Below are 25,924 nucleotides of genomic sequence, written 5' to 3' on the forward strand. Positions count from 1 at the left end.
TACCAACTCTATTTAAACTAATGCAGTTTTCTATCTTAGTCTTGAGGATGTCATGACTGGATCTAGAATTATAACTAAAAAAAAACATGTCCTGGGAAAATGGCAAACACTTTTCAAATGTTCAAATAGTTCTCTACCAAGACATGTAGCTCATATTTGAACTTTAGTGCAACATCCGTGTTTATGATGTGGAAAATCCTTCACACACACCTGATTCAACAGGGCAGGGTAGGCTGGGTTTTCTCACCAGAAAGAAAAACAGCATCACGTTGAGTGTTTTACAGTGCTGGTTCCATCTTTTACAAACATTGTTCAAGTAATAATTGCTGACCGCAAGCAAGGAGTCAGTAAAGAAAAATAAGTTTATTTTAATTTCACTTAATCTTAATCTAACGCTGATCTGAGCTGAGTTTTAGTTTGTTAATGGAGATCTGAGGGAGTTTCAGTTATACTGAAAACATACATTTTAAAGAGCTGCCTGTTATCCCTATGTGGAGTTTGACTGCTTTTTACTCACTTATTCACTACTGACTACTATTTTACACATTTTGTGTATTCACACGCAGTAATTTATTTATATACAAATATCAATATGTAAAGTAAACAGTTTTTGATATTAATATATTGCCTAATATTTCTGTTTTATGGAAACGTCATTGAAAATGATCAGATTTGTTTTTATAAGTTGTGACAATGCTGAGGCAGTAGCTACATTTGGCTTTAGAAAAACAACTGACAAGATGATAGTAATTGTATTAATCAGTACTAAAAAGAAATCAATGATTGATAAGAACTGGTGTAATGTCATTTACCACGTAGTATTGGCCCCCATACAGATATCTTCTAATTTTCCATATTTGTTACACTTGAATGGGCCAGATCATTAAATTTCTTTTCATATAGGACAAATATGAAACACAAATTGCATTTTTAAAATCATGATTTTATCTATTGAAGGAAAAATGCTGTCCAGCCTCACCTTGCCCTATGTGAAAAAGAAACTGCCCCCTTAGCTACCAATGTGCCAAATGACTAAATTAATTTGGCAATTGGGATCAAGCTGACCAGCCACACCCACATGTGATTACTACCAGACTTGTTGGGCCTAAACATCCCTAAATAGAACCTCTCTGGCATTGTGAAGTAGCTAAAGGGTCTCAAAAAGCAGCACATGATGCCATATTCTAAAAAGCTTCAAGAACAGATGTGACATTGACAGTTCTTACCCTGAGTTATAAAGTCATTGCTAAGGCTTTGGGACCCCAGCAAACCACAGTGAGAACAATTATCCACAAATGGAGAAAACATGGAACAGTGGTGAACCTTCTGAGGAATGACCGACCTAACCAACATTTCTCAACAGAGAACACGGATGAACATCAAAAGATCTGCAGACCTCACTGGCCACAGTTAAGGTCAGTGTACATGATTCCACAATAAGGAAGGCACTGAGCAAAAATGTCAGTCATGGGAGAGTTGCAAGGTGCAGACCACTTCTGACCAAAAAGAACACAAAGGTTCCTCCAGCGTTTGCAAAGAAAAATAATTGGATGAGCCCTAAGACTTTTGGGATGACATCCTGTGAACTGATGAGTCACAGATGGAACTTTATGGAAGATATGGGTCCATTACATCTGGTGTAAGGCTAATACTGCCATCCATAAAAGGAAAATCATAGCAGCATTGGAACATGGTGGTGGTAGTGGGACGGTTCAGGACCTGGATGACTTGATTGGTGGAGCCATGAATTTTCTCCTTGTTAGAAAATCCTACTGGAGATTATTCACCATCAGTTCATGACCTAAAGTTCAACACAAATGGGTTCTGCAGCATGACAGTGACCCAAAGCAGGCAAGTCCACCTGTGAATAGCTCAAAAAGATTTAAAAAAATTAGAGATTTGGAGTGGCTGAGTCAAGTCTAGACTTCAATCCAGTTGAGATGCTGTGGGAAGAGCTCAAATGGACACTTCATGCTCCTAAACCTTATAATGTAGAAGAATTAAAACTCTTCTGCAAAGAAGAATGGGTCAGAATTTCTCTATGGCAGTGTAAAAGACCGAACACAAGCTGTAACAAACATTTAACTATGGTTGTTGCTGTCAAGGGTGGCCCAAGCAGTTACCAGGCTTAGGGGGCAATTACGTTTTCATATGGCTGATACAGGTTTTCAGTAAATTACCACTTCAAAGCTGTATTTTTTGTTTTGTGGGTTATCTCTGTCTAATGTTCAGTAAATATAAATATTAGTTTGACGATCTGAAGCATTTAAATGTAAAAGTTTTTTAAAAGTTTAATTTAATTTAAATGTGTAAATATGACAAGTAGAAGACATCAGGAAGGGGGAAAGTAATTTTTCACAGCACTGTAAGTTCAGTGTGTTACAATTCTAACATTTGGTAAATACAGCTGGGTTTTCATGTATTTTGGTAGTAAAACAAAGTGTTGGACAAATTAAACTTGGACCATACCAATGGATGTCTGTACAAACTCAAATTTTTTATTTTAATATGTTTCACACTGGGCTGCTCAGCGGCGTAGTGGTTAGCACTTTCGCCTTGCAGCAAGAAGATCCCGGTTCAAATCCCGGGGTGGGCCTGGGATCTTTCTGCATGGAGTTTGCATGTTCTCTCTGTGCATGTGTGGGTTTTCTCCGGGCACTCCGGCTTCCTCCCACAGTCCAAAAATATGCTGAGGTTAACTGAGTACTCTAAATTGCCCGTAGGTGTGAATGTGAGTGTGATTGTTCGTATATGTATGTAGCCCTGTGACAGACTGGCGACCTGTCCAGGGTGTCCCCTTCCTTCGCCCGAGTCAGCTGGGATAGGCTCCAGCACCCCCCGTGACCCTAGTGAGGATAAAGCGGTGTATAGAGGATGGATGGATGGATGTTTCACGCTGGACCAAGGTGGTGCATTCAAATGGCTTGCACTCAGCATAAACCACAATTCTACAAAATACAATGTATAGGCCAATAATTTAGTTGTTTGCTGCTGAAAATCACCACTTTTGTCAAGAAATGTGAGCACTTGAGAAACAAGTTTTGATTCAGCTTCTAAAAAAGTACTTTTAACGGACCAAAAAAGGACCAAATCATGTGATTATATGATATTTTAATGGCTATATGGTGATATTGTAACGTTATATTCAATATATTCCAGGCTTTATTATCAACTGAAATCTGAAACCACAATTGTATTACAATCTGATTTTGAAATTACAATGCTGACATTATTGAGCCGAGTTAGAAGTGTGTTCAACTGATGCAGGATTTGTGCAGTCGATGCTCAGCCACTATCACGTTACCAGATGTCACGTCATCACTGCATATTTTATTATCTACTCACCTGCAAGTTCTCAAAGCCCTCATGGAGCTCTACTGTATGTCTATAAGCAAACCTCTTAAAACACATCCTGAAAGTAGTCGTGAACAATCTTTGCCTACTGTTTATGATAGTTAACCAAGTGGTGTGTTTCACATCTTAATGACTGCTGTGTAATTCAGCACTTTGACATTGGTGACATCAGTAACTTTATGGGTGCTAAAACAAAGTCTCTAAGGAGGCTACTGGCTATATAAGCTACAATGTTCATTACCTGAAGCAGGCTGGAAAGAAGAAGGATTCACCATGTGGACTCTCTTGTTTCTTTGCAGTGTGCTCACCATGCACGGCGTGCAAGGTACTGTCTACTATGTCCTTATTTTTTACTGGTCTCCTTGATTTTTGACTCAAACCATTGGTGACTGAGCAGTTAGAAGATTCAGACTGTTACTAGTGATGTAGCTGAAGAACTCTGACCTGTTTTTTTTGTCTCATAATCTATCAGGTGCTGGTCGGTGGTACTATACAAGTTATACAACAGCAGACAGAACGCCAACCGAGCCCAGCACAGGTATGAAAACCTCTCAACAAATTGAATGTGAAAGAATAGAATCTACCCTTAGTTGTTCCACATGTTTTAACCCTTTCTTGTGTCTCACAGATCAGCCCTCATGCCGTTACAACTGTGGCTATTCCTTGGGAAGCTGCTCCTGCTCCAGCTCTTGTCGATACAACGGCAACTGTTGTCATGACTACAGCCGTAAGTGACAGGTTCAACAAATCAACAGCATTATCGGGCTCTGCAGCTCTCTCTTGTGGGAGAAAGAAGTCTAAAACCTGCAGTGTAGTGCAGTGCTGAGAATTACACATGACATCATTTTCTGTTTAAAAGCCCTGCTCCACTGAGGGTTTTCTTCTGGTTTGAACTTATATGATTGAATTAGCCCAGTGTTACAGTCCAACCTTGTGTAGCATGGAATAGTTTTACAATGTTTAAGCAGAGTCATAGGTGAGCTGGTGTGCTCAAGCTGCAGAGAGTCAGGAGGGATGGTGTAAAGAGAGAGGCAGTGAGTTAGCAGATCTGCAAATTCTAGTTACATTTGACTGTTTTTAAGGTAGGAAGGGTTCATTTTCAAGTAGAAACTAAATATGTATCTTTGGTAAAGAGATGTGAGTTTTATGGGTCTGATCAACAACCAAAGAGGGACTTTAAGACTTAAAGCAAACAGCAGAGAACCATTATGATGCATTATGCTGAAATGATCAATTATTTACTCCTTTTCTGTCAAATATGTCACTGCCCAACAACCACGATGATCTCTGACACCACATTTAGAAAATCCCTTCAAGCTGCATCTCATTTTGAAGTATTTGATACTCAGTCTGTAGTATGATGTCAACCAGTGTCTCAGTCCTGGTGTTGTTACAACTGTACCATGCACATGGGAAGCTGCTCCTGCTCCGGCTCTTGTCAATGCTATGGCAACTGTTGCTATGACTACCAATTTAAGTGCCAAGTCTAACAAATCAACAACATCAGCAGGTTCCGCATCCCTCTGTGGCTGCAGGATTCACTCTGTCATATTCCTCAGTGCTCATTCAGACTCGGTGTGGCAACATTTGTTTTCACTGTTGCAGGATAAACAACTTAGATGCTATCATGTCAGTTTTACACAGTAAATAAAATGCTTTTAAACAATGACTTTATTCTGTTTTCTCTGTCATGCAGGGTACTGCTACTACTACAAGACTACTGAAACACCCTATGCCACCTCAGGTATGAAAACCTCTCAGCAAACTGAATGTGAAGGAATAAAATGTACCCTTAGTTGTTCCACATGTTTTAACCCTTTCTTGTGTCTCACAGCTCAGCCCTCATGTCGTTACAACTGTGGCTATTCCTTGGGAAGCTGCTCCTGCTCCAGCTCTTGTCGATACAACGGCAACTGTTGCCGTGACTACAGCCGTAAGTGGCAGGTTCAACAAATCAACAGCATTATCAGGCTCCGCAGCCCTCTGTGGTTGTAGGATTCACTCTGTTATATTCCTCAGTGCTCATTCAGACTCGGTGTGGCAATATTTGTTTTTCACTGTTGCAGGCTTGGATGCAATAATGTCTGTTTTCCACAGTAAATAAAATGTTTTTTAAAAATGATTTTATTCCCTTTTCTCTGTCATGCAGGGTACTGCTACCATACCACTTACGCACCCGTTACAGGTATGAAAACCTCTCAACAAATTGAATGTGAAGAAATAAAATGCACTCTTAGTTGTTCCACATGTTTTAATCCTTTTTTGTGTCCCACAGCTCAGCCATCATGTCGATACAACTGTGGCAGACACATGGGAAGCTGCTCCTGCTCCAGCTCTTGTCGATACTACGGCAACTGTTGCTATGACTACTCCTGTAAGTACTTTGTCCCTTAAAACTAAGCAGAATAAGTAAACCTGCATTGTAGTGCAGTGCTGAGAATTACACGTGACATCATTTTCTATTTAAAAGTCCTACTTCACTGATTATTTCAAAACATTTTCAAGATTTTTTTTTTAAATTTAAGAAGACAGAGTGAGCAAAATATGCGGTCAACACCATGTGAACAATGTTTAAGCAGAGTCATAGGTGAGCTGGTGTGCTCAAGCTGCAGAGAGTCAGGAGGGATGGGGTAAAGAGAGAGGCAGTGAGTTAGTAGATCTACAAATTCTGGTTACTTCTGACTTGTTTTAAGGTAGGAAGGGTTCATTTTCAAGTAGAAAATAAATATGTATCTTTGATAAAGAGAGATGAGTTTTGTGGGTCTGATCAACAACCAAAGAGGGACTTTAAGACTTAAAAGTAAGTGATCATTCAGACTTGGTGTGGCAATATTTGTTTATCACAGCTGCAGGATAAACAGCTGGTGTGCCATAATGTCTGTTTTACTTGGTAAAAAAAAGTCCCAAAAAATCGCTTTATTCTCTTTTCTCTGTCATGCAGGGTACTGCTACGAGACCTCTGCAACACCCGATCGCACCACAGGTATGAAACCCTCTGAATGTGAAGTAATGTATTGTACCCTTAGTTGTTCACATGTTTTAATGCTTTCTTGTGTCTCATAGCTCAGCCCTCATGTCGTTACAACTGTGGCTATTCCTTGGGAAGCTGCTCCTGCTCCAGCTCTTGTCGATACAACGGCAACTGTTGTCATGACTACAGCCGTAAGTGACAGGTTCAACAAATCAACAGTATCAGTGGGTTAAGCATCCTTCTGTGGCTGCAGGATTCACTCTGTCATATTCCTCAGTGCTCATTCAGACTCGGTGTGGCAATATTTCTTTTCACTGTTGCAGGATAAACAGCTGGGATGCAATAATGTCTGTCTTACACAGTAAATGAAATGTTTTTAAACAATCACTTTATTCTCTTTTCTCTGTCATGCAGGGTACTGCTACCATACCACTTACGCACCCGTTACAGGTATGAAAACCTCTCAACAAATCGAATGTGAAAGAATAGAATCTACCCTTAGTTGTTCCACATGTTTTAATCCTTTCTTGTGTCCCACAGCTCAGCCATCATGTCGATACAACTGTGGCGGACACATGGGAAGCTGCTCCTGCTCCAGTTCTTGTCGATACAATGGCAACTGTTGCTATGACTACTACTGTAAGTACTTAGTTCCTTAAAGCTCAACAGAGAAGCCCCTGCACACAGCGACTACAGTTCCTGCTGAAAAGCGTTTGGATTCCCAGTAAAATGCACTTCTCCTAACATTATGCCACAAGCAAGGCCTTCACAGAGGACTTTTGCTGACTTGCCATACCATGTTCCCAGGGGAACAGACTGTATGTAATATCAGGTGGCTGCTATGCAGATTGTGAATTGAATCATTTGCTGTCAGTGTGTAATGTGACCGAGTGTTGTGAGTCTTCCTGAGAGGTGTTGACATGAAAAGTGTTAGATACAGAAGCAGTGGCTGATTAAAGTGAAGTGAATGATAGGCTGTCAATTTTAGACATTTGTTCATGGGAAATGGTTGAACAACCCATTTTCTTATGTTTGAAAGTTGCTGGTGATGAAAGGGACGTTTCCAAAGCTGCTCAACCACCAGTCAGGAAACTCTGATGGCTTCCACTGAGAGATTTACTTCAATGTGGTCCCTGACTTCAAATGACCCTAAAATGTGTCATATTTTCCTAGTTCTAAAAACTTCAGGAACAGGAACCGTGTCCTCATTTAGTCTGCCTGTCTCTTGAAATTGTCCCTCCTTCATCAATTCCTCCACCAGCTATAGTGGCTTCATCCCATAGAGGGTTGAGATGCTTATTCCAGCTGAGACAGGGCGAGAGGCAGAACACAAAGAAACAAACAAGCTTGCACACTCATACATCTACGGAGAATTTAAAACCTCAAATGAAGCTATCAAACATGTCTTTGGACTGTGGGAGGAAGCTCCCAGAGAAAACTCACACAGGTGAAAGGAGAACATGCAAACGCCACACAGAAATCCTAAATTCTATGTAATACTATGGCAACTGTGGTTAAGTATCAGGTCTCACCACATTTCTGTATTTATTTATGTTTATTTAATTCTAAAGCCTTTTTTTGTTGTTTGTTCCAACAGCCTACTGCCACACCACAACTCACTGGCCACACACAACTCACTGGCAAACCACAGGTAGGATCCTCAGTGTGCAGAATTAGCTGCCTGCAGTTATGGTTCATTGTAATGATATGTTCTCCACCTTCAGGAAACCCATGTGGAGGCTATCTGTTTGGCTCTGGCACCTTCTCCAGCCCTAACCACCCCGACCACTATAACGACCACAGCTACTGCGTCTGGCAGCTCAGAGCTTCTCATGACCAAAGAATCTACATCACATTCGACTTTGTGGAGTGAGTACAGAATAATGTGAACGACTGAGCTAAAGGCAGTTATGAACTTGTGGAAAGAAGACTTGCCAAAAATTAGGCTCTAAATTGGTAATGATTTTTCAACTTTCACTTCAACAAGTCAATAATCATAATTATTTATGACTTTTATCATCTTTTTTCAAAAAACAGACTGGAGAACTGCTGCAGCTGTGACTACGTCTCAGTCTACGATGGCTCATCTGTTTATTCAGGACTTTTGGGGAAAGTTTGCAACGGCAATGTGGCCTCTTTCTTCTCCTCTTCCACGTACATGACTGTGCTCTTCCGCACTGATAGCTCTGTGGTCGCTCGAGGGTTCAGGGCTGAGTTCATGAGCACTCTGCGATCAAGCTCAGGTAAAAACAGAATTATCAGTAGGCATAAAACATTTATATTTAAATCTTATCATATATAATCTTTGTGGGTTAACTTGGTTTCTACAAAAGTAATTTCTAATGCATACTGGAGACTAAAACTCAGGATATTTTGGTGTGTTTCTACTTACCATATTTTTTGCAAAAGGAAAAGTTAGGTGATTGCACATTACTAAAATCCATACTCAGGGGAGCAAGAATATCTGTACCAATTTTCAGAGTTATTCATCCAATACTCTCACTGAAAACTGCAAATGTTGACTTTATGGTGGCATCACAGGGAAAATCAGAGGATCACCATTCTCATGTGGCTTCATCCTCTGGGAACAATGGATGTTTCTAGCAATCCATCCCATGGTTGTTGAAATATTTCAGTTGAAACTAAAGGGACAGGTCAACCAACCTTACAGCTACACCACACCAATGGCTAACATCTAAACATTGTGTATTGTTTGTGTGTAATTCAAGAGGTTGTAATAATCTTTGCCAACACTTTCCTGTGTCAGGTCGAGTGGAGTGCTCCTCAGAAAACATGAACATTGTGATCAGCAGGAGTTACTTGAGCTCTCTGGGCTACACTGGAAATGATCTGTACCTGAATGACCCAAACTGCAGACCGTATTATAATTCCAATTACGAGGTGGTCTTCAGCTACTCCATTACCAGCTGTGGCAATGTTAAAAAGGTAACGGTGGTTCCCTTTCTGGAACACATTGATAATTTACAGCATTCCTGAATAATTCTCCCTCTAAGTACTGTCAGGATAAGGATATACATGCAGACATTTACTTTCTGGTATCTACTACACTGAACAGATCGACAACGGCACAGTTATTTACACCAACAACGTCGGTGCCTCCAACTCCTCCTCCTCGTCCTCCGAGATCACACGCCAAAGTCATTTTGAGCTGAATGTCAACTGTCGAATGGATAAGGACTCGGTGTCCCAGACTGTGTATATTGTCAATCATCCTGGCAGCAGCAGCATCATTGGCTCAGGCAAATTCAACACCAGCATGGATTTCTACACATCCAGCAGCTTCTACGACAAGGTGTGTTTAAGCAGCAAAGTGGTGACATTCCCACTGTAAACATGATGCTGATGTGTTGCAGATTCCCACTGTAAACACATGATGCTGATGTGTTGCTTTCACACCCTCAGGTGACTCAAAGGCCCTATAGTGTATCACTCAACGAGTACATGTACGTTCAAGTGGACCTGTGGAGGCCGGACGGCAGCCTGGTGATCTTTATTGACACCTGCGTGACCTCGCCGTCTGCCGATGATTTCTACAGCAAACCTTACTACTTGGTCCGTGACGGGTAAGATGAGCCTCACATGTGCCTGTTCTCTACATAAGAACATGAGGATCTGTGTTGTGAAAGCTGAACCTCGTAGCGAACACCAACAAACATCAGCAGGGCAAAGTAGCTATGTGCATTTACTAAAGTATTGAAATCCAAACAATCTTTAGTTACTTTTACTTCACTAATTCACTCATGTTTCCATTTTTCTGATACTTCCAGTCCAAATATTGCCCTCTTACCAAACCACATTACGTTTACAGCTATAGCTACTTTACAGATTAGGATGTGATATTAAAAATGCATAATGGTACTGTTTTTAACTGGTTCAACTCTTACCTCACAGACTGATGTTTTTATGCAAGTATGGATACATGTTCCTCAGGAACCGATGAAATGAGGTGTGAGGTTCCCCAAGGTTCAATTTTAGGTCCTGTTCTTTTTAATCTTTACATACGTGCTTCCTCTTGGGGCCGTCATCAGGAGACACGGCATCAGTTTCCATAGCTACGCTGATGATACACAGCTGTACATTGCCGTGTCTCCTGATGACACAGGGCCAACAGATACCCTTTAAACTGTATTTTAGACACCAAGTCATGGATGGGGGTGAACTTCCAACAGCTCAAATAAGGACAAAACTGAGGTTTTAGTTATAGGTCCTGAAGGCCAGAGAGAGAGACTACAAGATTTTGAACCAGCACAATCTATAAAGAACCTGGGTGTGATTTTTGACTCTGAGCTGAATTTTATCCCACATATTAAAAATATAACAAGATCGTTTTTTTTAACATAGCCAGAGTCCGCCCATTTCTCTCTCAGGCCAGCACGGAGATGCTAGCGCATACTTTTATCTCTTCTCGTTTAGATTACTGTAATGCCCTGCTCTCTGGTCTTCCCAAAATGAGTATTTTAAATCTACAATTACTACAAAACTCAGCCGCATCCGTGCTGATGAGGACCAGAGGGCAGGAAGACATGACACCAGTTTTGAAGTCACTGCATTGGCTCCCCATCTGCTTCAGGATCGATTTTAAGGTCTTTTTACTAGTTTTTAAATGTCTTAACAGCCTTGCGTCTTCTTATTCATCTGATCTTCTTGTAACATATCGACCCTCCTGGACCCTGAGGTCCTCCGACACTGGTCTTTTATCCATAACGGAAACCAAAACTAAAATCCACAGTGAGGCGGCATTTAGCCACTATGGCCCTCGCCTGTGGAACCTCAGGACTGCAGAGACGGCTGATATTTTTAAAAGAAGGTTAAACACACGCCTCTTTACTCAGGCTTTTAACTGACTTTTTAAATTCTTCTTACATTCTTATCATTATTTATCTATACTCATGTATTTTTCCTCTTTTAACTGTTCACTTTATTTATATTATCTTAGAGGCTTTTTATCTTATACTTCAGAGTTTTAGTTTTTAACTCCAGTGTTTCCTCGGGGGGGTCCTCCACACTGGGGGCTGTATCTGGTCTGCTGCTGGGGGTGCTGTCTGTGGATCTCTTCGGCCCGACTGGTTGGGGGGTTCTCCACCTTGGTGTGGGGGCCCCCCTGTCTGTTGGGGTCGGAGAGGTCCGGGTGCCAGCGCTCCTGACGGTCATGTCCTGTGACTCCTCCCAGTGTGGACGGCCCCAATGGTGGCATTTCCACGATTCTCAGTGCCATGCCATGTCTCCCTACAGTCAGTGATGAGAGTGTGTGTGCGTGTATTTGTAGTTGCGTGTATATATATATGTATATATCAAGGGTGGGACGGACAGGATTTCTTGTCTTTAACGTTTTTAAATGTTGTAAAGCACTTTGTGTTGCATTTATGAAAAGTGCTATATAAATAAAGTTTGATTGATTGATGATGAGCTAAAAGAATTGTTTAACATGAAACAAGTGTTGCCGACATTTTAAGCACTGTGAAAACAAACCCTGTATTTTCCAATCACACCGTTTCTGTTTTTGCTTCTAGATGTTCTGCAGACAGCACCTACTATGCCTACATTAGCGGCACTCGCTCCTATGCCCGGTTCAGATTTAAGTCCTTTCAGTTCTTGCGTGCCTCCAAGGCTGTATACATCCAGTGCACGGTTCTGATATGCCCAGCCTCTGACTACAATTCCCGCTGCCGCCGTGGCTGCATGAGACGTACAGCCAGAGACCTGGGGTCAGACCATGAGAGCCAAACTCTGGTTCTGGGTCCCATTCAGCTCAAAGGTCTGGAACCACTTGTACTTTTGTTCTGACATCACCAGTGTTGACATTTTTTGGGCCATAATGTAGAATATTCTCTTTTCCAGACCCTGAGAAAAAGGAAGAAGGGAGTGACGAGCAGAGCAAGGCTTAACTTGACACTCCAGTGACATACTCTAATCAACTTTTAACTTCTCTTTCTATCCTGTTCTGACAATTTATACTCAGCATTTCATTTCTTTTCCTTTCTATCACATTACTTGATTAAAAGCATCATCAAAAGACAATCTGTGTTCTTTATTATGTTGCATTCTTTAAATCAACAGTGAATATGCTGTTAATTTGTCTTCTTAACCCTCTGAAGCTTAAAACGTGTGGGAAGGTTTGAAAAGAATGTTAAAATAATCGCCCAATCTACACCATTTATCAGAGCCAAGTGGAAACAAAGTGCACAGATAGCTCAACTGTAAGCAGGACTGCGTCAGACATGCAAGTTTGATTCCAGCGCATGGCCTTTTACTGCAGGTCTTCCCTGCTTTCCTGTCTTCCTCTCTACTTACTAACAAAAGTGCCCAAAAAACGTCATAAGATGTCGTCCAAAATGTCACTAAAACGTCATAGTTTAGTAAGTCGTCCAAAATTTCATTAAAACATAATTTAGTATGTCGTCCAAAATGTCATTAAAACGTCTTAAATTAGTATGTCGTCCAAAATGTCTTTTAAAAAAAATCATACTTTATTCAGGGGCGGATCCAAATAAATTTTAGTGGGGCGGCACAGGGGGCTACAACAGATATTTTAGGGTGGCCACCGAAAAGTTGTAAGAAAAAATGAAAGGTGCTACCGACCTCTCGCTTTTACAAAGTATTTTTCATGGTTTTTTTTGTTTGGCTCTTTAACGCAATAGGAAAGCCATATATGATCAGACGTGGAAGAAAGCTGAAAAAGAGAAGGTTGCAGCAGGAAACGTCAACTGCTCGAGTCCTCCATGGCACTTGAGTTTAGTGAGTAAAGTAAGAGCAGAAAGGGAGCTGCTACTCGGACACGGTTCTTCCACCCAGAGAGGACCTCTTTCTGTTGTCGCTGCTACACATACTGCCCTAGTTGAGGGTTTAGGCGGAATATTCCTTTTAACCAGCCCCTCAGATCTCTTTGAGGATTTTGGATGGAATATTCAGTTAAACCAATATTTTAGGTGCATGTCCAGAGATTTTTGATCTAATGTTCCTTTGAGGTGGATGTGTGAGGACCTTGTAGGTGGAATACTTCCTGAAACCAACCTTTTAGGTCAACATTCAAAGATTTAAGATGGAATATTCCTTTAAACCAACCTAAATTTCATGTTTTGATCATTATCAAGTTAGAAACTTCAATCCAGACTCCTCATAATGACATTTGAGATTTATGCTGCTATTTGTTTAGTCCAGATTAAATGACAGAAATCCACAACTGTAATTTTATTTTAGGACTCTGTTACTAAATGTCAAAACAATCCATGTGACTCTAAAAACTCAACAGCTTTACAAACTCTAAGATTAAACTCTCCACAAGGATCCAAAATAAGTTGGACTTCTACATAATTCTTCATCTACTTCCTGAAAAGTTTGGTCAATGAAAAAGACAAAAACTAATATTTTCAGCTGAACTAAAGACAGACTTTGTGATTTTTCTGTTCACATGTTGTGTTGTTGTAAACTTTCTCTTTCAAGTAAATAGCCTCCTAACCCCCTGGAAACCAGTGTTTGTCCTGTTTTTGCTCCTCGGCGACCCTAGACAGCCGGGTTGTAATGTTTTTTGAGCAACACACCACACAATGACGTTTTTACAGTGAATGTTCTACTATGGGGCTGCACAGTGTCGTAGTGGTTAGTATTCGACTGGTTTCCTGAGTTTCTGGAGTTTCCACGAGGTCAGAGGTAGAACAAGTTGTCATGAAGAGGTGTTGAAGGTGAGGATGGAGTAACTTTTTACAGCGACTAGAAGGAAGACGACTAGAAGAGCAGGTCTTTAACCACCATCCGTAAAATCCATGGAGTCGGCTTCAGAGAAATGAAGGGAGGTCAACTTTTATCATCCAGATGTTCAACTTGATATCTTTGAAAATTTTAGCACCACAAATCTTTAGTATCACACTTTATTATCATTTATTAGGACTTTAATGGAATCCACCAGCAGATTTAGTTTTTGTTGAGAAACTTTATTCTTGTCGTCATGGGACTGCAGTATTCAAAACTGTCCTTTCTATTCGACCTCATATTTATTCGTTTTAGTGGAGAAAGTTATTGTAATTGATTAGTCTCTTAAAAACCAAATAATAAATTGGATTATTCCAGAGGTTTAAATTTCTTACTTTGTCATACACACGTGGACAAAATTGTTGGTACCCCTCAGTTAAAGAAGGAAAAACCCACAATTCTCACTGAAATCACTTGAAACTCACAAAAGTAACAATAAATAAAAATTTATTGAAAATTAAATAATCAAAACCAGCCATCACTTTTGAATTGTTGATTAACATAATTATTTAAAAAACAAACTAATGAAATAGGGCTGGACAAAAATGATGGTACCCATAACTTAATATTTTGTTGCACAACCTTTTGAGGCAATCACTGCAATTAAACGATTTCTGTATTTGTCAATGAGCGTTCTGCAGCTGTCAACAGGTATTTTGGCCCACTCCTCATGAGCAAACAGCTCCAGTTGTCTCAGGTTTGATGGGTGTCTTCTCCAAATGGCATGTTTCAGCTCCTTCCACATATGTTCAATGGGATTCAGATCTGGGCTCATAGAAGGCCACTTTAGAATAGTCCAACGCTTTTCTCTCAGCCATTCTTGGGTGTTTTTGGCTGTGTGTTTTGGATCGTTGTCCTGTTGGAAGACCCATGACCTGCGACTGAGACCAAGCTTTCTGACACTAGGCAGCACATTTCTCTCCAGAATGCCTTGATAGTCTTCAGATTTCATCGTACCTTGCACACTTTCAAGACACCCTGTGCCAGATGCAGCAAAGCAGCCCCAAAACATTACTGAGCCTCCTCCATGTTTCACCGTAGGGACAGTGTTCTTTTCTTCGTATGCTTGGTTTTTGAGTCTACGAACATAGAGTTGATGTGCCTTACCAAAAAGCTCCAGTTTGGTCTCATCTGTCCAAAGGACATTCTCCCAGAAGCTTTGTGGCTTGTCAACATGCATTTTTGCAAATTCCAGTCTCGCTTTTTTATGAGTTTTTTTCAGCAGTGGTGTCCTCCTTGGTCGTCTCCCATGAAGTCCACTTTGGCTCAAACAACGACAAATGGTGCGATCTGACACTGATGTACCTTGGCCTTGGAGTTCACCTTTAATTTCTTTGGAGGTTGCTCTGGGCTCTTTGGATACAATTCCAACGATCCGTCTCTTCAATTTGTCATCAATTTTCCTCTTGCGGCCACGTCCAGGGAGGTTGGCTACTGTCCCGTGGGTCTTGAACTTCTGAATAATATGAGCCACTGTTGTCACAGGAACTTCAAGCTGTTTAGAGATGGTCTTATAGCCTTTACCTTTAAGATGTTTGTCTATAATTTTTTTTCGGCTGTCCTGGGACAATTCTCTCCTTCGCTTTCTGTTGTCCATGTTCAGTGTGGTACACACCTTTTCACCAAACAGCAGGGTGACTACTTGTCTCCCTTTAAATAGGCAGACTGACTGATTATGAGTTTGGAAACACCTGTGATGTCAATTAAATGACACACCTGAGTTAATCATGTCACTCTGGTCAAATAGTTTTCAATCTTTTATAGAGGTACCATCATTTTTGTCCAGGCCTGTTTCATTAGTTTGTTTTTTTAAATAATTATGTTAATCAACAATTCAAAAGTAATGGCTGTTTTTGATTATTTGATTTTCAATAAATTTTTATTTATTGTTACTTTTGTGAGTTTCAAGTGATTTCAGTGAGAATTGTGGGTTTTTCCTTCTTTAACTGAGGGGTACCAACAATTTTGTCCACGTGTGTATAATAAACATGAAAAAATAAATAAAATAAAGCGTCTTGAGACAATTTGACCTGAAATTGGTGTTTTATAAATAAAATTGAATTTAAATTGTATGTATCTTGTAATGTTGGAGTTATTCAGCCATATATGCTGGAAAACACATGTTCTTTGTCCATTAATCTGTTGTTTTCTCCAGTAATTCATTTCTTGTTTTGGTTTATAAAAGGTCAAACCCAAATATATTCAGTTTACTGTTATAAAAACCAAAAAAGATTTACATTCATGATGCAGGAATCAGAAAGTTTTTCACTTTTTATCTTAGTTTAGTCAGAAAGATAGTTGATAATGTGTGGATTGTTGCAGCTTGTAAGCCGTAGAAGGTTTTAATCTTTGGGGCAGAGTCTCAGAAAACATTTAGAAACCAGCATCAACAAAACACTCAAAATGTGGAAAAAAACTGTCATAGTTTAGTATGTCGTCCAAAATGTGGAAAAAAAAGTCATAGTTTAGTATGTCATCCAAAATGTGGAAAAAAAACTGTCATAGTTTAGTATGTCATCCAAAATGTGGAAAAAAAAGTCATAGTTTAGTATGTCGTCCAAAATGTGGAAAAAAAAGTCATAGTTTAGTATGTCGTCCAAAATGTGGAAAAAAACGTCAGAGTTTAGTATGTCGTCCAAAATGTGACATAAACGTCATAGTTTAGTATGTCATCCAAAATGTGGAAAAAAACGTCAGAGTTTAGTATGTCGTCCAAAATGTGACATAAACGTCATAGTTTAGTATGTCGTCCAAAATGTGGAAAAAAACGTCAGAGTTTAGTATGTCGTCCAAAATGTGACATAAACGTCATAGTTTAGTATGTCGTCCAAAATGTGGAAAAAAACGTCAGAGTTTAGTATGTCGTCCAAAATGTGACATAAACGTCATAGTTTAGTATGTCGTCCAAAATGTGGAAAAAAACATCATAGTTTAGTATGTCGTCCAAAATGTGACATAAACGTCATAGTTTAGTATGTCATCCAAAATGTGGAAAAAAAAGTCATAGTTTAGTATGTCGTCCAAAATGTGGAAAAAAAAAGTCATAGTTTAGTATGTCGTCCAAAATGTGACAAAAACGTCATAGTTCAGCATGTCGTCCAAAATGTGGAAAAAAAAGTCATAGTTTAGTATGTCGTCCAAAATGTGACAAAAACGTCATAGTTCAGCATGTCGTCCAAAATGTGGAAAAAAATGTCATAGTTTAGTATGTCGTCCAAAATGTGACATAAACGTCATAGTTTAGTATGTCATCCAAAATGTGGAAAAAAAAGTCATAGTTTAGTATGTCGTCCAAAATGTGGAAAAAAAAGTCATAGTTTAGTATGTCGTCCAAAATGTGACAAAAACGTCATAGTTTAGTATGTTGTCCAAAATGTGGAAAAAAAAGTCATAGTTTAGTATGTCGTCCAAAATGTGGAAAAAAAAGTCATAGTTTAGTATGTCATCCAAAATGTGACAAAAACGTCATAGTTTAGTATGTTGTCCAAAATGTGGAAAAAAAAGTCATAGTTTAGTATGTCATCCAAAATGTGACAAAAACGTCATAGTTTAGTATGTTGTCCAAAATGTGGAAAAAAAAGTCATAGTTTAGTATGTCGTCCAAAATGTGGAAAAAAAAGTCATAGTTTAGTATGTCATCCAAAATGTGACAAAAACGTCATAGTTTAGTATGTTGTCCAAAATGTGGAAAAAAAAGTCATAGTTTAGTATGTCGTCCAAAATGTGGAAAAAAAAGTCATCGTTTAGTATGTCGTCCAAAATGTGGAAAAAAATGTCATAGTTTAGTATGTCATCCAAAATGTGACAAAAACGTCATAGTTTAGTATGTCGTCCAAAATGTGGAAAAAAAAGTCATAGTTTAGTATGTCGTCCAAAATGTGGAAAAAAAAGTCATAGTTTAGTATGTCGTCCAAAATGTGACAAAAACGTCATAGTTTAGTATGTCGTCCAAAATGTGGAAAAAAATGTCATAGTTTAGTATGTCGTCCAAAATGTGACTAAAACGTCATAGTTTAGTATGTCATCCAAAATGTGACTAAAACGTCATAGTTTAGTATGTCGTCCAAAATGTGGAAAAAAACGCCATAGTTTAGTATGTCATCCAAAATGTGGAAAAAAATGTCATAGTTTAGTATGTCATCCAAAATGTGACTAAAACGTCATAGTTTAGTATGTCATCCAAAATGTGGAAAAAAATGTCATAGTTTAGTATGTCATCCAAAATGTGACTAAAACGTCATAGTTTAGTATGTCGTCCAAAATGTGGAAAAAAATGTCATAGTTTAGTATGTCGTCCAAAATGTGGAAAAAAAGTCATAGTTTAGTATGTCGTCCAAAATGTGACTAAAACGTCATAGTTTAGTATGTTGTCCAAAATTTGGAAAAAAACGTAATAGTTTAGTATGTCGTCCTAGCCTAGCCGCGCTAGACCCATGTTTCTGAAGGCACAAGGGTCTAGGGAAGCTCGACAGGGAGGGAGGCGGGCTAAAAGATTGTCTTTCAAATCACTCTGCAGCAATTGGGTAGGTATACAACCAATCAGCGCAACGAATAGGCTGACGGAGTTCCGAGAGTGCCGGCGGATTGTGGCTAAGTCCCATTAGCTTCCCAACCAGCGGAGCCAACTGGTATATTAAGGATTTGCCATATCCCGTCAGCATAAGTCCAAATACGTCTTTCTTCTCAATGAAACACTTCAGTGCCGTCCTTTGTTTATCTTTCAAGCTGAATTTTAGCTTCAAATCTTTAAGGGCTGTGGCCAAAGTCGAGTCGAAAGATAACTGTTTATTGTGCGCCGGTTGTTTCTGTCAGAACCGTCGTGCCTCTGTCGTCACTTAGTTATGCCCGCCTTCTGACTCTACACTTCATGGTGATTGGTCCGGCCAGTTTTAGGAGAATCCAGCCTCGAGCCTTATGGAGGGAAACTAGACCCTCCCTGGCAGAGAATTAAATTAGTTGCCGTGGGTTGTCTAGCGCGGCTAGGCTAATGTCATCCAAAATGTGACAAAAATGTCGTAGTTTAATATGTGGTCCAAAATGTGGAAAAAAAACTCATAGTTTAGGATGTCATCCAAAATGTGGAAAAAAAACTCATAACCTTGTCCAAAATGTGACAAAAATGCCATAGTTTAGTATGTTGTCCAAAATGTGGAAAAAAAATCATAGTTTAGTATGTCGTCCAAAATGCAACTAAAACGTCTTAGTTTAGTATGACGTCCAAATTGAATAAAAGATGTCATAGTTTAGTATGTGGTCTAACAAGTGGAAAAAAGATGACAGCTCACGGCCCAAAAAACACCTTTGACAAAAATATCATAGGATGTCGTCCAAGGATTTCTCCGAGCATCCCTGGTCCCAGAGCTGGATGCTTCAATTCTGCGGTCGATGTTCCACCAGCTGGTCCAGTCTCCATCATGTCCACTGTGGGATGCTGCTGCTGACCTTCCTCCAGCCCTCTGCTTCCAACTCCCCTTTTCCACCAGTCAACTCTGCATTGCCTTCACTATACTGTTATGCTAACTCACATACTGTTCGAATTTTACTGCTAGCTATATATGGAGTATGTTTAATGTCAGAGCCATACAACATAAGAGTAAACTATGAGTCAGTTTTCAATGTCAGCTTATACTTTGTCTGTGTCACATATCCTGTCATACATGTATCCAAATGTGTGTTGTGTTTTCCTTGCTTTCCCACCCCTCCCTCTTCTCCCATCCCTCCCCCTTGCCCTCTTCTGTCCTTCTCAACCCGCCCGCAGGCAGATGGGTCCCCCCTATATAGAGCCGGGTTCTGCTCGAGGTTTCTTCCCTGTTAAAAGGGTGTTTTTCTTGCCACTGTCGCCTTTGGGCTTGCTCTGGGGGTCAGGTATATGGGTTCTGTAAAGCATCTTGAGACGATTTGACTGTAATTGACGCTATATAAATAAAATTGAATTGAAAATGTTTAAACTATGATGTTTTATTGAACTGAGCAGCCTTGGCGGAGTACTGCACTGTCTGAGTGCTTTTCTAGTTTGTATAATGAATTATCAAAATATCAACTTTGTTTTCTTATGATTTATGGCATAACTACGTTAAACTGCATAGAAGACATTTTGGAAAGTTCTCTCCATTTTAAACCATGACTGTGCTGATGCTGAGGTGTAGTACTTTCAAGTGCAGTGAAAAACAAGCCCACAGTGAGTAAAAACTGTGACTGCTTGGGGTTCACAGCATTAAATACAAAAATAAAGATGATGAAAAAGAAAACAAAAGACAAAGCAGATTTCAGTTAGAAAACACTTTACTTATAAATTAGAAATCCATCTCACATCAATAAAATGATTTGCCATCCCAGAGGGAGAGAGTGATCGCCAAAAGGCTGAAACATTCACCATTACCTATGAACCTACGACACACAGAGAACATAAGGCAGTCATTACTGGATGTCCTCATTACTGGTAAGCATGGTAACAAGGAGGTGGTCCTAAAAAAACAAAAAACAGCAACTATGTTCTCCACACATGTTGCTAAGCAACAGACAACAGTACCCAAGACACAGGACAACCTTGCTAAAGTAGCAGTCTTACTGTAACACGATTTTGCTTTTTTTGACACTGAACATCTATCCAACCATTCAGAATACAATACTCAGTAAATATTCAGAAAAGCACCGGGATCCATATGATGAAAAGGAAATCTCAGTGTCTGTTATCACAAAGGCTAAAACGTGGCAACCCCAGTGCTACGTGGCAATTCTGAAAAAGTGTTCACATGAGACACGAGACTTTGTGATTTCGTCCTAAAGACAGAGATACTTGATATCAAAGTGACTTCATACAATATCAAAAGAGCAGAATAAGACAAGGTGTAACCAAAAAGATATCCAAAACCCTTTTAACAAAGTGAGTGAAGCTACCGTGATGGCGGTCAAGGAAGGGCACTGTATGGAGGAACTGCAAAACACACAAGTTCTAGTTCAACAACTTCGCTAGCTGACCAAATACCACTGATACAAAGATTGGTCAGGTTTTACTCTAATGCCAGCTATATGGTCGATCTGGCATTTAGTGTGAAGTTTCTTAGCAGCATTTATGGAGCACAATTTTGGCAAAGAAAAAAAAAAGAAGAAGAAAAATCATGGCTACCATAGGAAACTACAATGGCCAAACTTTTTACTAAGGTTCTGGGTCTATTTGTTATTGTAAAAAGAGGTTATTGTAATATCTAGCAGTCTTTAAAGTAACAGTCCTCTCTATCTTGGACACACAAGAATGTGACGAGGTCAGGCACTGCAAAGAAAGAGGAATAATGCACCAAGCACTGAAATAATTTTAACAAGGCTTAAGATCACTCAAGGACAACAGTTTCACTCCTGAGTTAGTTTCATCAGAACAAGGATTAGATATAGTTCCAGGAGTGTTGAGAATTCATTTGTGGTCCTCTCAGTTATTCATACGTTAGATTTTTTTCCCCAAATTTACATAAAGATGAGAACGCAGCCGACATGCGAGTAGATCCACGTCCCTTAACTCTCTTGATGGGCACAGATGAGTGACAGTCATGTCTTTAGGGGGATGTCACTCAATAACATTACATTTAGCAAGTGTGTGGTTTTCTTAAAGACACGTAGACTGCCATTAATATTAGCCCTTTACTGAAAAGGAATAGAACTGCATTTTGTCCATGTGCCAGCCACTTCTACTTCCAGTCACGTACATGCATTACTTTTGAGGTACTTTGGGCATTTACAGTGAAAGTCATTTTTGTTTGCTACCTTACGTTGTTACCTTAGTGCTGCATGGTGTTCCATATGAAAGACATACCTAAAAAAGGTTTGCCATTCAATTAATTTCATGTACTGAAGAAAAGGCCCGACTTATGAACAAAATTTCACTTTATTGCAATGTCTTTTGTTTTCAAAGCCAAATTTGGAGACCTCTGATCTCAAATAAAGCTTTTTAGTTATGCTAAGCAGTGAAGTTGTTTTTCTGATTTAAGAGAGTATGTGAATATAACTGCCTTCATCACCACAAATAAATTCTCAACCTGTCGAAAACACTGATCATCCCTTTTTAATACACTTGAATGGGCACTTTTAATTACACAAAATGAAACCATCTGAATGTTAACATTTTCTGTGTAACTCTCAAAGACTAGGCTACATAAAAGGCCAATAAAGTGAAAGACCAATAAATAAAGTAACTATGGAATTAATAAAACAATGCTGTCCGTTAAAAGTCCTTTCCAAGTATTACCCATTCATCCGTTACTTGTGCTGCCCTCGTGCAAAGTGGCATGCAAAGTCGTACTTGCTCTTGCACTTGTGGCCACAGATGTTACACTGGAATGGGTTCTCGTAGCCGTGGCAGCCCATGTGGATGGTGTAGAGGATGTTGTCGGGGAAATAGATGTCACAGTGCTGGCAGTGATGCAGCATGTGGGGGTCCTGAAGTGGTGCGGACAGGCCTGGGGCCGGTGTGCTGGGTTGGCTGTTGGAGATACTCGGGGTACTGGTGCGCCCGCTGTGCTCGCTGCAGGGTCCCCCTCCAGGGCTGCAGTTACTGTGGGGAGGAGCTCGGGGCTCTGGGGTGATTGGGGAAGAGGAGGAAGCATGAGCCATGCTTGCTGTGACAGCAACGGGAGCCGTGGCAGGGTGTGGCTGCTGGATGAGGAAGGGCTTCTCATCGACAATAGACTCTGCTCCTGGAGACATGGGAGCCTGATTCTGAGCCTGGGAATCTGAAGGCAGGCTGGCCAACTGACCTGCTAATGTTGACAGTTGATTCAGAGGGTTATCCATGACCATTTCATGGTGATGGTGATTTTGATTTGTGGAGAGCCCATCCTCGGCTACTCTACTCTGATTATCATAGCTCTCCTGACGTAAGTGGGGCAGCTCATGGGAGAAGTCGTTCACGTTGTCAGCCTTGTGCACCACCATCGAAGGGGGGCTGAAGTTGATGAGGAGCCGGCGGCTATAGCCCAGCGAGCTGGCTTTTTTCTGTAAAACACTCAGCATCTTCTTATGAGAAAGTGAACGAGCGCCTTTCATTGGCAGGAGTTTGTGACGTCTTCGGCGATGGTGTGACAGGTTGCTCCGATCACTGCAGCGGAAGGAGCACAGCTCACACTTGTAAGGCTTCTCGCCTGTGTGTGATCGCATGTGGGCTTCCAGGTGGCGCTCGTAGGCCGAAGCGAATGGGCAGAGGTGGCAGCGGTGAGGTTTCTCTCCTGTTGAATTGAGAAAAACAGGCTCAGTAACAAAATCTTGTCAGCATGATTCCTTGAAGGTCAACTATTAATACTTACCAGTGTGAATTCGGATGTGCTCAATGAGTCGTGCTGTGCCTCTGGTAGCATAGTTGCAGTAGCGGCACTTTAACTTGCCGTCATAGGTCCTCTCAAAGCCATCCACCAGGATCCCTGAGGTATCTTCCAATGCCATGTCCACTGCAGGGTGATCCAGTCCATTCTGACTGCAGTCTGCATACAGGAAAATAGTAGGTGTTATAAAACGAGGATGGAATGCAATGAAACAGAAAGAAACAAATCATTCTGCAATAACATCTTATATCTGGTACTGTATATGTGACTGTTTAGAGTCCATTGCAAAAATGACTTGTCAGTTGATTACAAATCATACACATACAGATGGACAGCAAACAAGAGGAAACATAAAAATAAAACATCTTAGTAAGGTATCAGGCCACAGTGTGCCGCCCAGCAGCTTTGACACACGTCAGCATTGATCCTCCAAGTTTACTGAAAGGAGGGAATGTCGTTCTTCCAAAGATATTCCCTCATTTGGTATTTTGATGATGGTAGTGGAGAATGCCTCACATGCTGGTCCCAAATCTTTCATAGGCGTCTAAAGATGTTGATGTGCATGACCACAAGGGAAGATAATCAAGGCCTTCTCGGTGTCAACAAGAAAGCAAAGGTCTACTGGGATCCATGTAGTCAGTATCAGTATTATTGTGCTATTGGGGAAAAAACACTTGTTTGTATTTTGTTTAAACCGATTACAGTCAGCATGACAGAGCGAAGTGACAGACAGATGCTGCTTCTTGGGGAGACAGAGAGACCAAAACTGAGATTAAAATAGCCAATACACCAAATAACACCACTAGCTAGGCTGCTATACCGCACTACGAAAATTCTCTACAAAACTTGAAATTATCAGTGTGGTGGGTTGCTGCCCAGAAGTTGTAGTTTCCCGGAGTAAAGTTAAAAACACACCATAACAGACAGATAGAGGAAAGAGAGGGTAAAGCAGGCTGACAGGAGCGGCAAATGGTAGGCCAATACATCCTGCGAGTGAGACGAGGGACTGTATGAGGCAAATTTCATCATCCCTCCAAGTATGTGAGGGTCTGCTTAAAGCTCAACTTTGGTACAAGGGCCCCTGATCTACTCTGCATGTGTGGAATGGTTCTAGAAAGCAGAATGATGACAAGAACCAGGCATTTGTACATGTGCTTGTCTGCAAGAGAGTATAATCAAGGCTAGAGGGAACACGTGGACCCAAAATATGGTGACAACAGAACCACTGAATCTCCTCACTGTAGTGGTCAAGGATCCCGGGTTTTAGTTGAATTTGTCACTCACTGGTAAGTTGTACTTGTGTTAAACCTCCCTGTGGTACTATGCTACACAAGAATGGCACTGGTTATGAAATTTTAATAATGTAATATAGCCAGGAATGATTATAGCCATGCTTGATTCCTCTTGTAGCTAATGCTAAAGGTGCATACATCTGTTCTAAACCAATATGCCAGCAAACAAAAGGGAAATGTGAAAAAGCTAGAGACCTGCAGGCAGCTCGTCCGCCTCCTTGACGCCGCTTACAGAGCCTGATATCATGTTGACATGCTGAGTCTGCTGGCTCAGATACTCCTGGAAATCCTTCACAAAGTCCAGCGTGTCCGGCTTTTCCTCCCCCATCGAAAGAGAGCGGCAGTGATGCAAATGTCCAACACTGCATAAAAGACATTTTGAGACGTGTTACTGCACAGTTACAAAACAGCAAACATGGAACGAGGTGAGATTAGGAAGCTTTCCATTATACTAAAATATTAAAGAAACACACATGTGACGAAGTAGATTTTAAAAAGTAGAATGATAAACGTTAGCTAGCGCGTTCTGAAAGATTCACCACCTACCTGGTCGATGATAAACCGCCGGTTAAATGTAAGCAGTGTTGATAGGTTTGGTCTGAAACGCCGTTTTGTGGCTACCCAGACACAAAGACAAGGCCAACCCCAGAAAGCAATGCCGGACAAGCAGGAAATCTACCGATGTGTGGTCGGTCTCTGCTACTCAGCGCTCCTCAGCATCGTCATGTTGTTACCAAAGCTACGTACGCTGCGTTAGCCGCACCGCTAATGTTAGCTCACCTGGGAGAAAGCATCTTTATCAGCGGCGACGCCAGAATCTGTTCGACACAGTCATTGTTTAAGTAAACCCTCAGGAATAACACGCGTTTTAAATATTTATCCCCGTCGATAAAGTAGCTTCATTTTACGCAAAAGACACACAGCTAAATCAAAACAATAAACCAGTTGAAGGGGTTAGAGTTCACTGTGTGCACCGCTAAAACCGTACCCCCACAACTGCCGTGTTCCTGCTAACAAAGGTTCCTACACACGAGGCTGTAACCGGAAGGTCCTAAGTAATCTGTTCATATTGGTTCAAATCTTGAAAGTGGGTTAGTCAAAAGAAAAAGAAAAAGATCCTGAAATCGGCTAAGGTGAAATAATCCAGACTCGGTTTTGATCAGGATGAAACCAGGAGCAGACGATGTGTTGTCCAAAACTTTTTTAGTAGGACTGGGATACAAACAGGATTATCC

General features: G+C 40.5%; 2 protein-coding genes across 7 annotated transcripts; one reads left to right on the top strand and one right to left on the bottom strand.

The window, feature by feature from the left end:
- Positions 1-3,481: 3,481 nt before the first annotated feature.
- Positions 3,482-12,364, top strand: LOC110959411 (deleted in malignant brain tumors 1 protein). Of its 5 annotated transcripts, XM_051960324.1 has the most exons (19): positions 3,482-3,679; positions 3,827-3,892; positions 3,983-4,081; positions 5,051-5,098; positions 5,189-5,287; positions 5,504-5,539; positions 5,630-5,728; positions 6,296-6,337; positions 6,418-6,516; positions 6,740-6,775; positions 6,866-6,964; positions 7,923-7,976; positions 8,050-8,194; positions 8,363-8,568; positions 9,093-9,271; positions 9,402-9,638; positions 9,749-9,909; positions 11,857-12,101; positions 12,185-12,364. In XM_051960324.1, the coding sequence occupies exons 1-19, from the start codon at positions 3,628-3,630 to the stop codon at positions 12,229-12,231; spliced, it is 2,049 nt and encodes a 682-aa protein (XP_051816284.1). In that variant the 5' UTR covers positions 3,482-3,627; the 3' UTR covers positions 12,232-12,364. The 5 variants fall into 5 exon arrangements, with proteins under 5 accessions (XP_051816284.1, XP_051816289.1, XP_051816287.1 ...); XM_051960325.1 differs by lacking the exons at positions 5,051-5,098; positions 5,189-5,287 and having other exon boundaries at positions 3,484-3,679; XM_051960329.1 differs by lacking the exons at positions 5,630-5,728; positions 6,296-6,337; positions 6,418-6,516; positions 6,740-6,775 and having other exon boundaries at positions 3,483-3,679.
- A 7,992-nt stretch (positions 12,365-20,356) lies between these two features.
- ikzf5 (IKAROS family zinc finger 5) lies at positions 20,357-25,708 on the bottom strand. 2 transcript variants are annotated; one of them, XM_022206264.2, is made up of 4 exons: positions 25,470-25,708; positions 24,885-25,051; positions 23,383-23,556; positions 20,357-23,304 (listed from the first exon to the last, which is right to left on the bottom strand). In XM_022206264.2, the coding sequence occupies exons 1-4, from the start codon at positions 25,481-25,483 to the stop codon at positions 22,340-22,342; spliced, it is 1,320 nt and encodes a 439-aa protein (XP_022061956.1). In that variant the 5' UTR covers positions 25,484-25,708; the 3' UTR covers positions 20,357-22,339. The 2 variants fall into 2 exon arrangements, with proteins under 2 accessions (XP_022061956.1, XP_022061957.1); XM_022206265.2 differs by having other exon boundaries at positions 25,236-25,707.
- Positions 25,709-25,924: the final 216 nt, after the last annotated feature.

This window comes from Acanthochromis polyacanthus, chromosome 15 (genome assembly GCF_021347895.1).
Source record: "Acanthochromis polyacanthus isolate Apoly-LR-REF ecotype Palm Island chromosome 15, KAUST_Apoly_ChrSc, whole genome shotgun sequence".
NCBI classification, from domain to species: domain Eukaryota; kingdom Metazoa; phylum Chordata; class Actinopteri; family Pomacentridae; genus Acanthochromis; species Acanthochromis polyacanthus.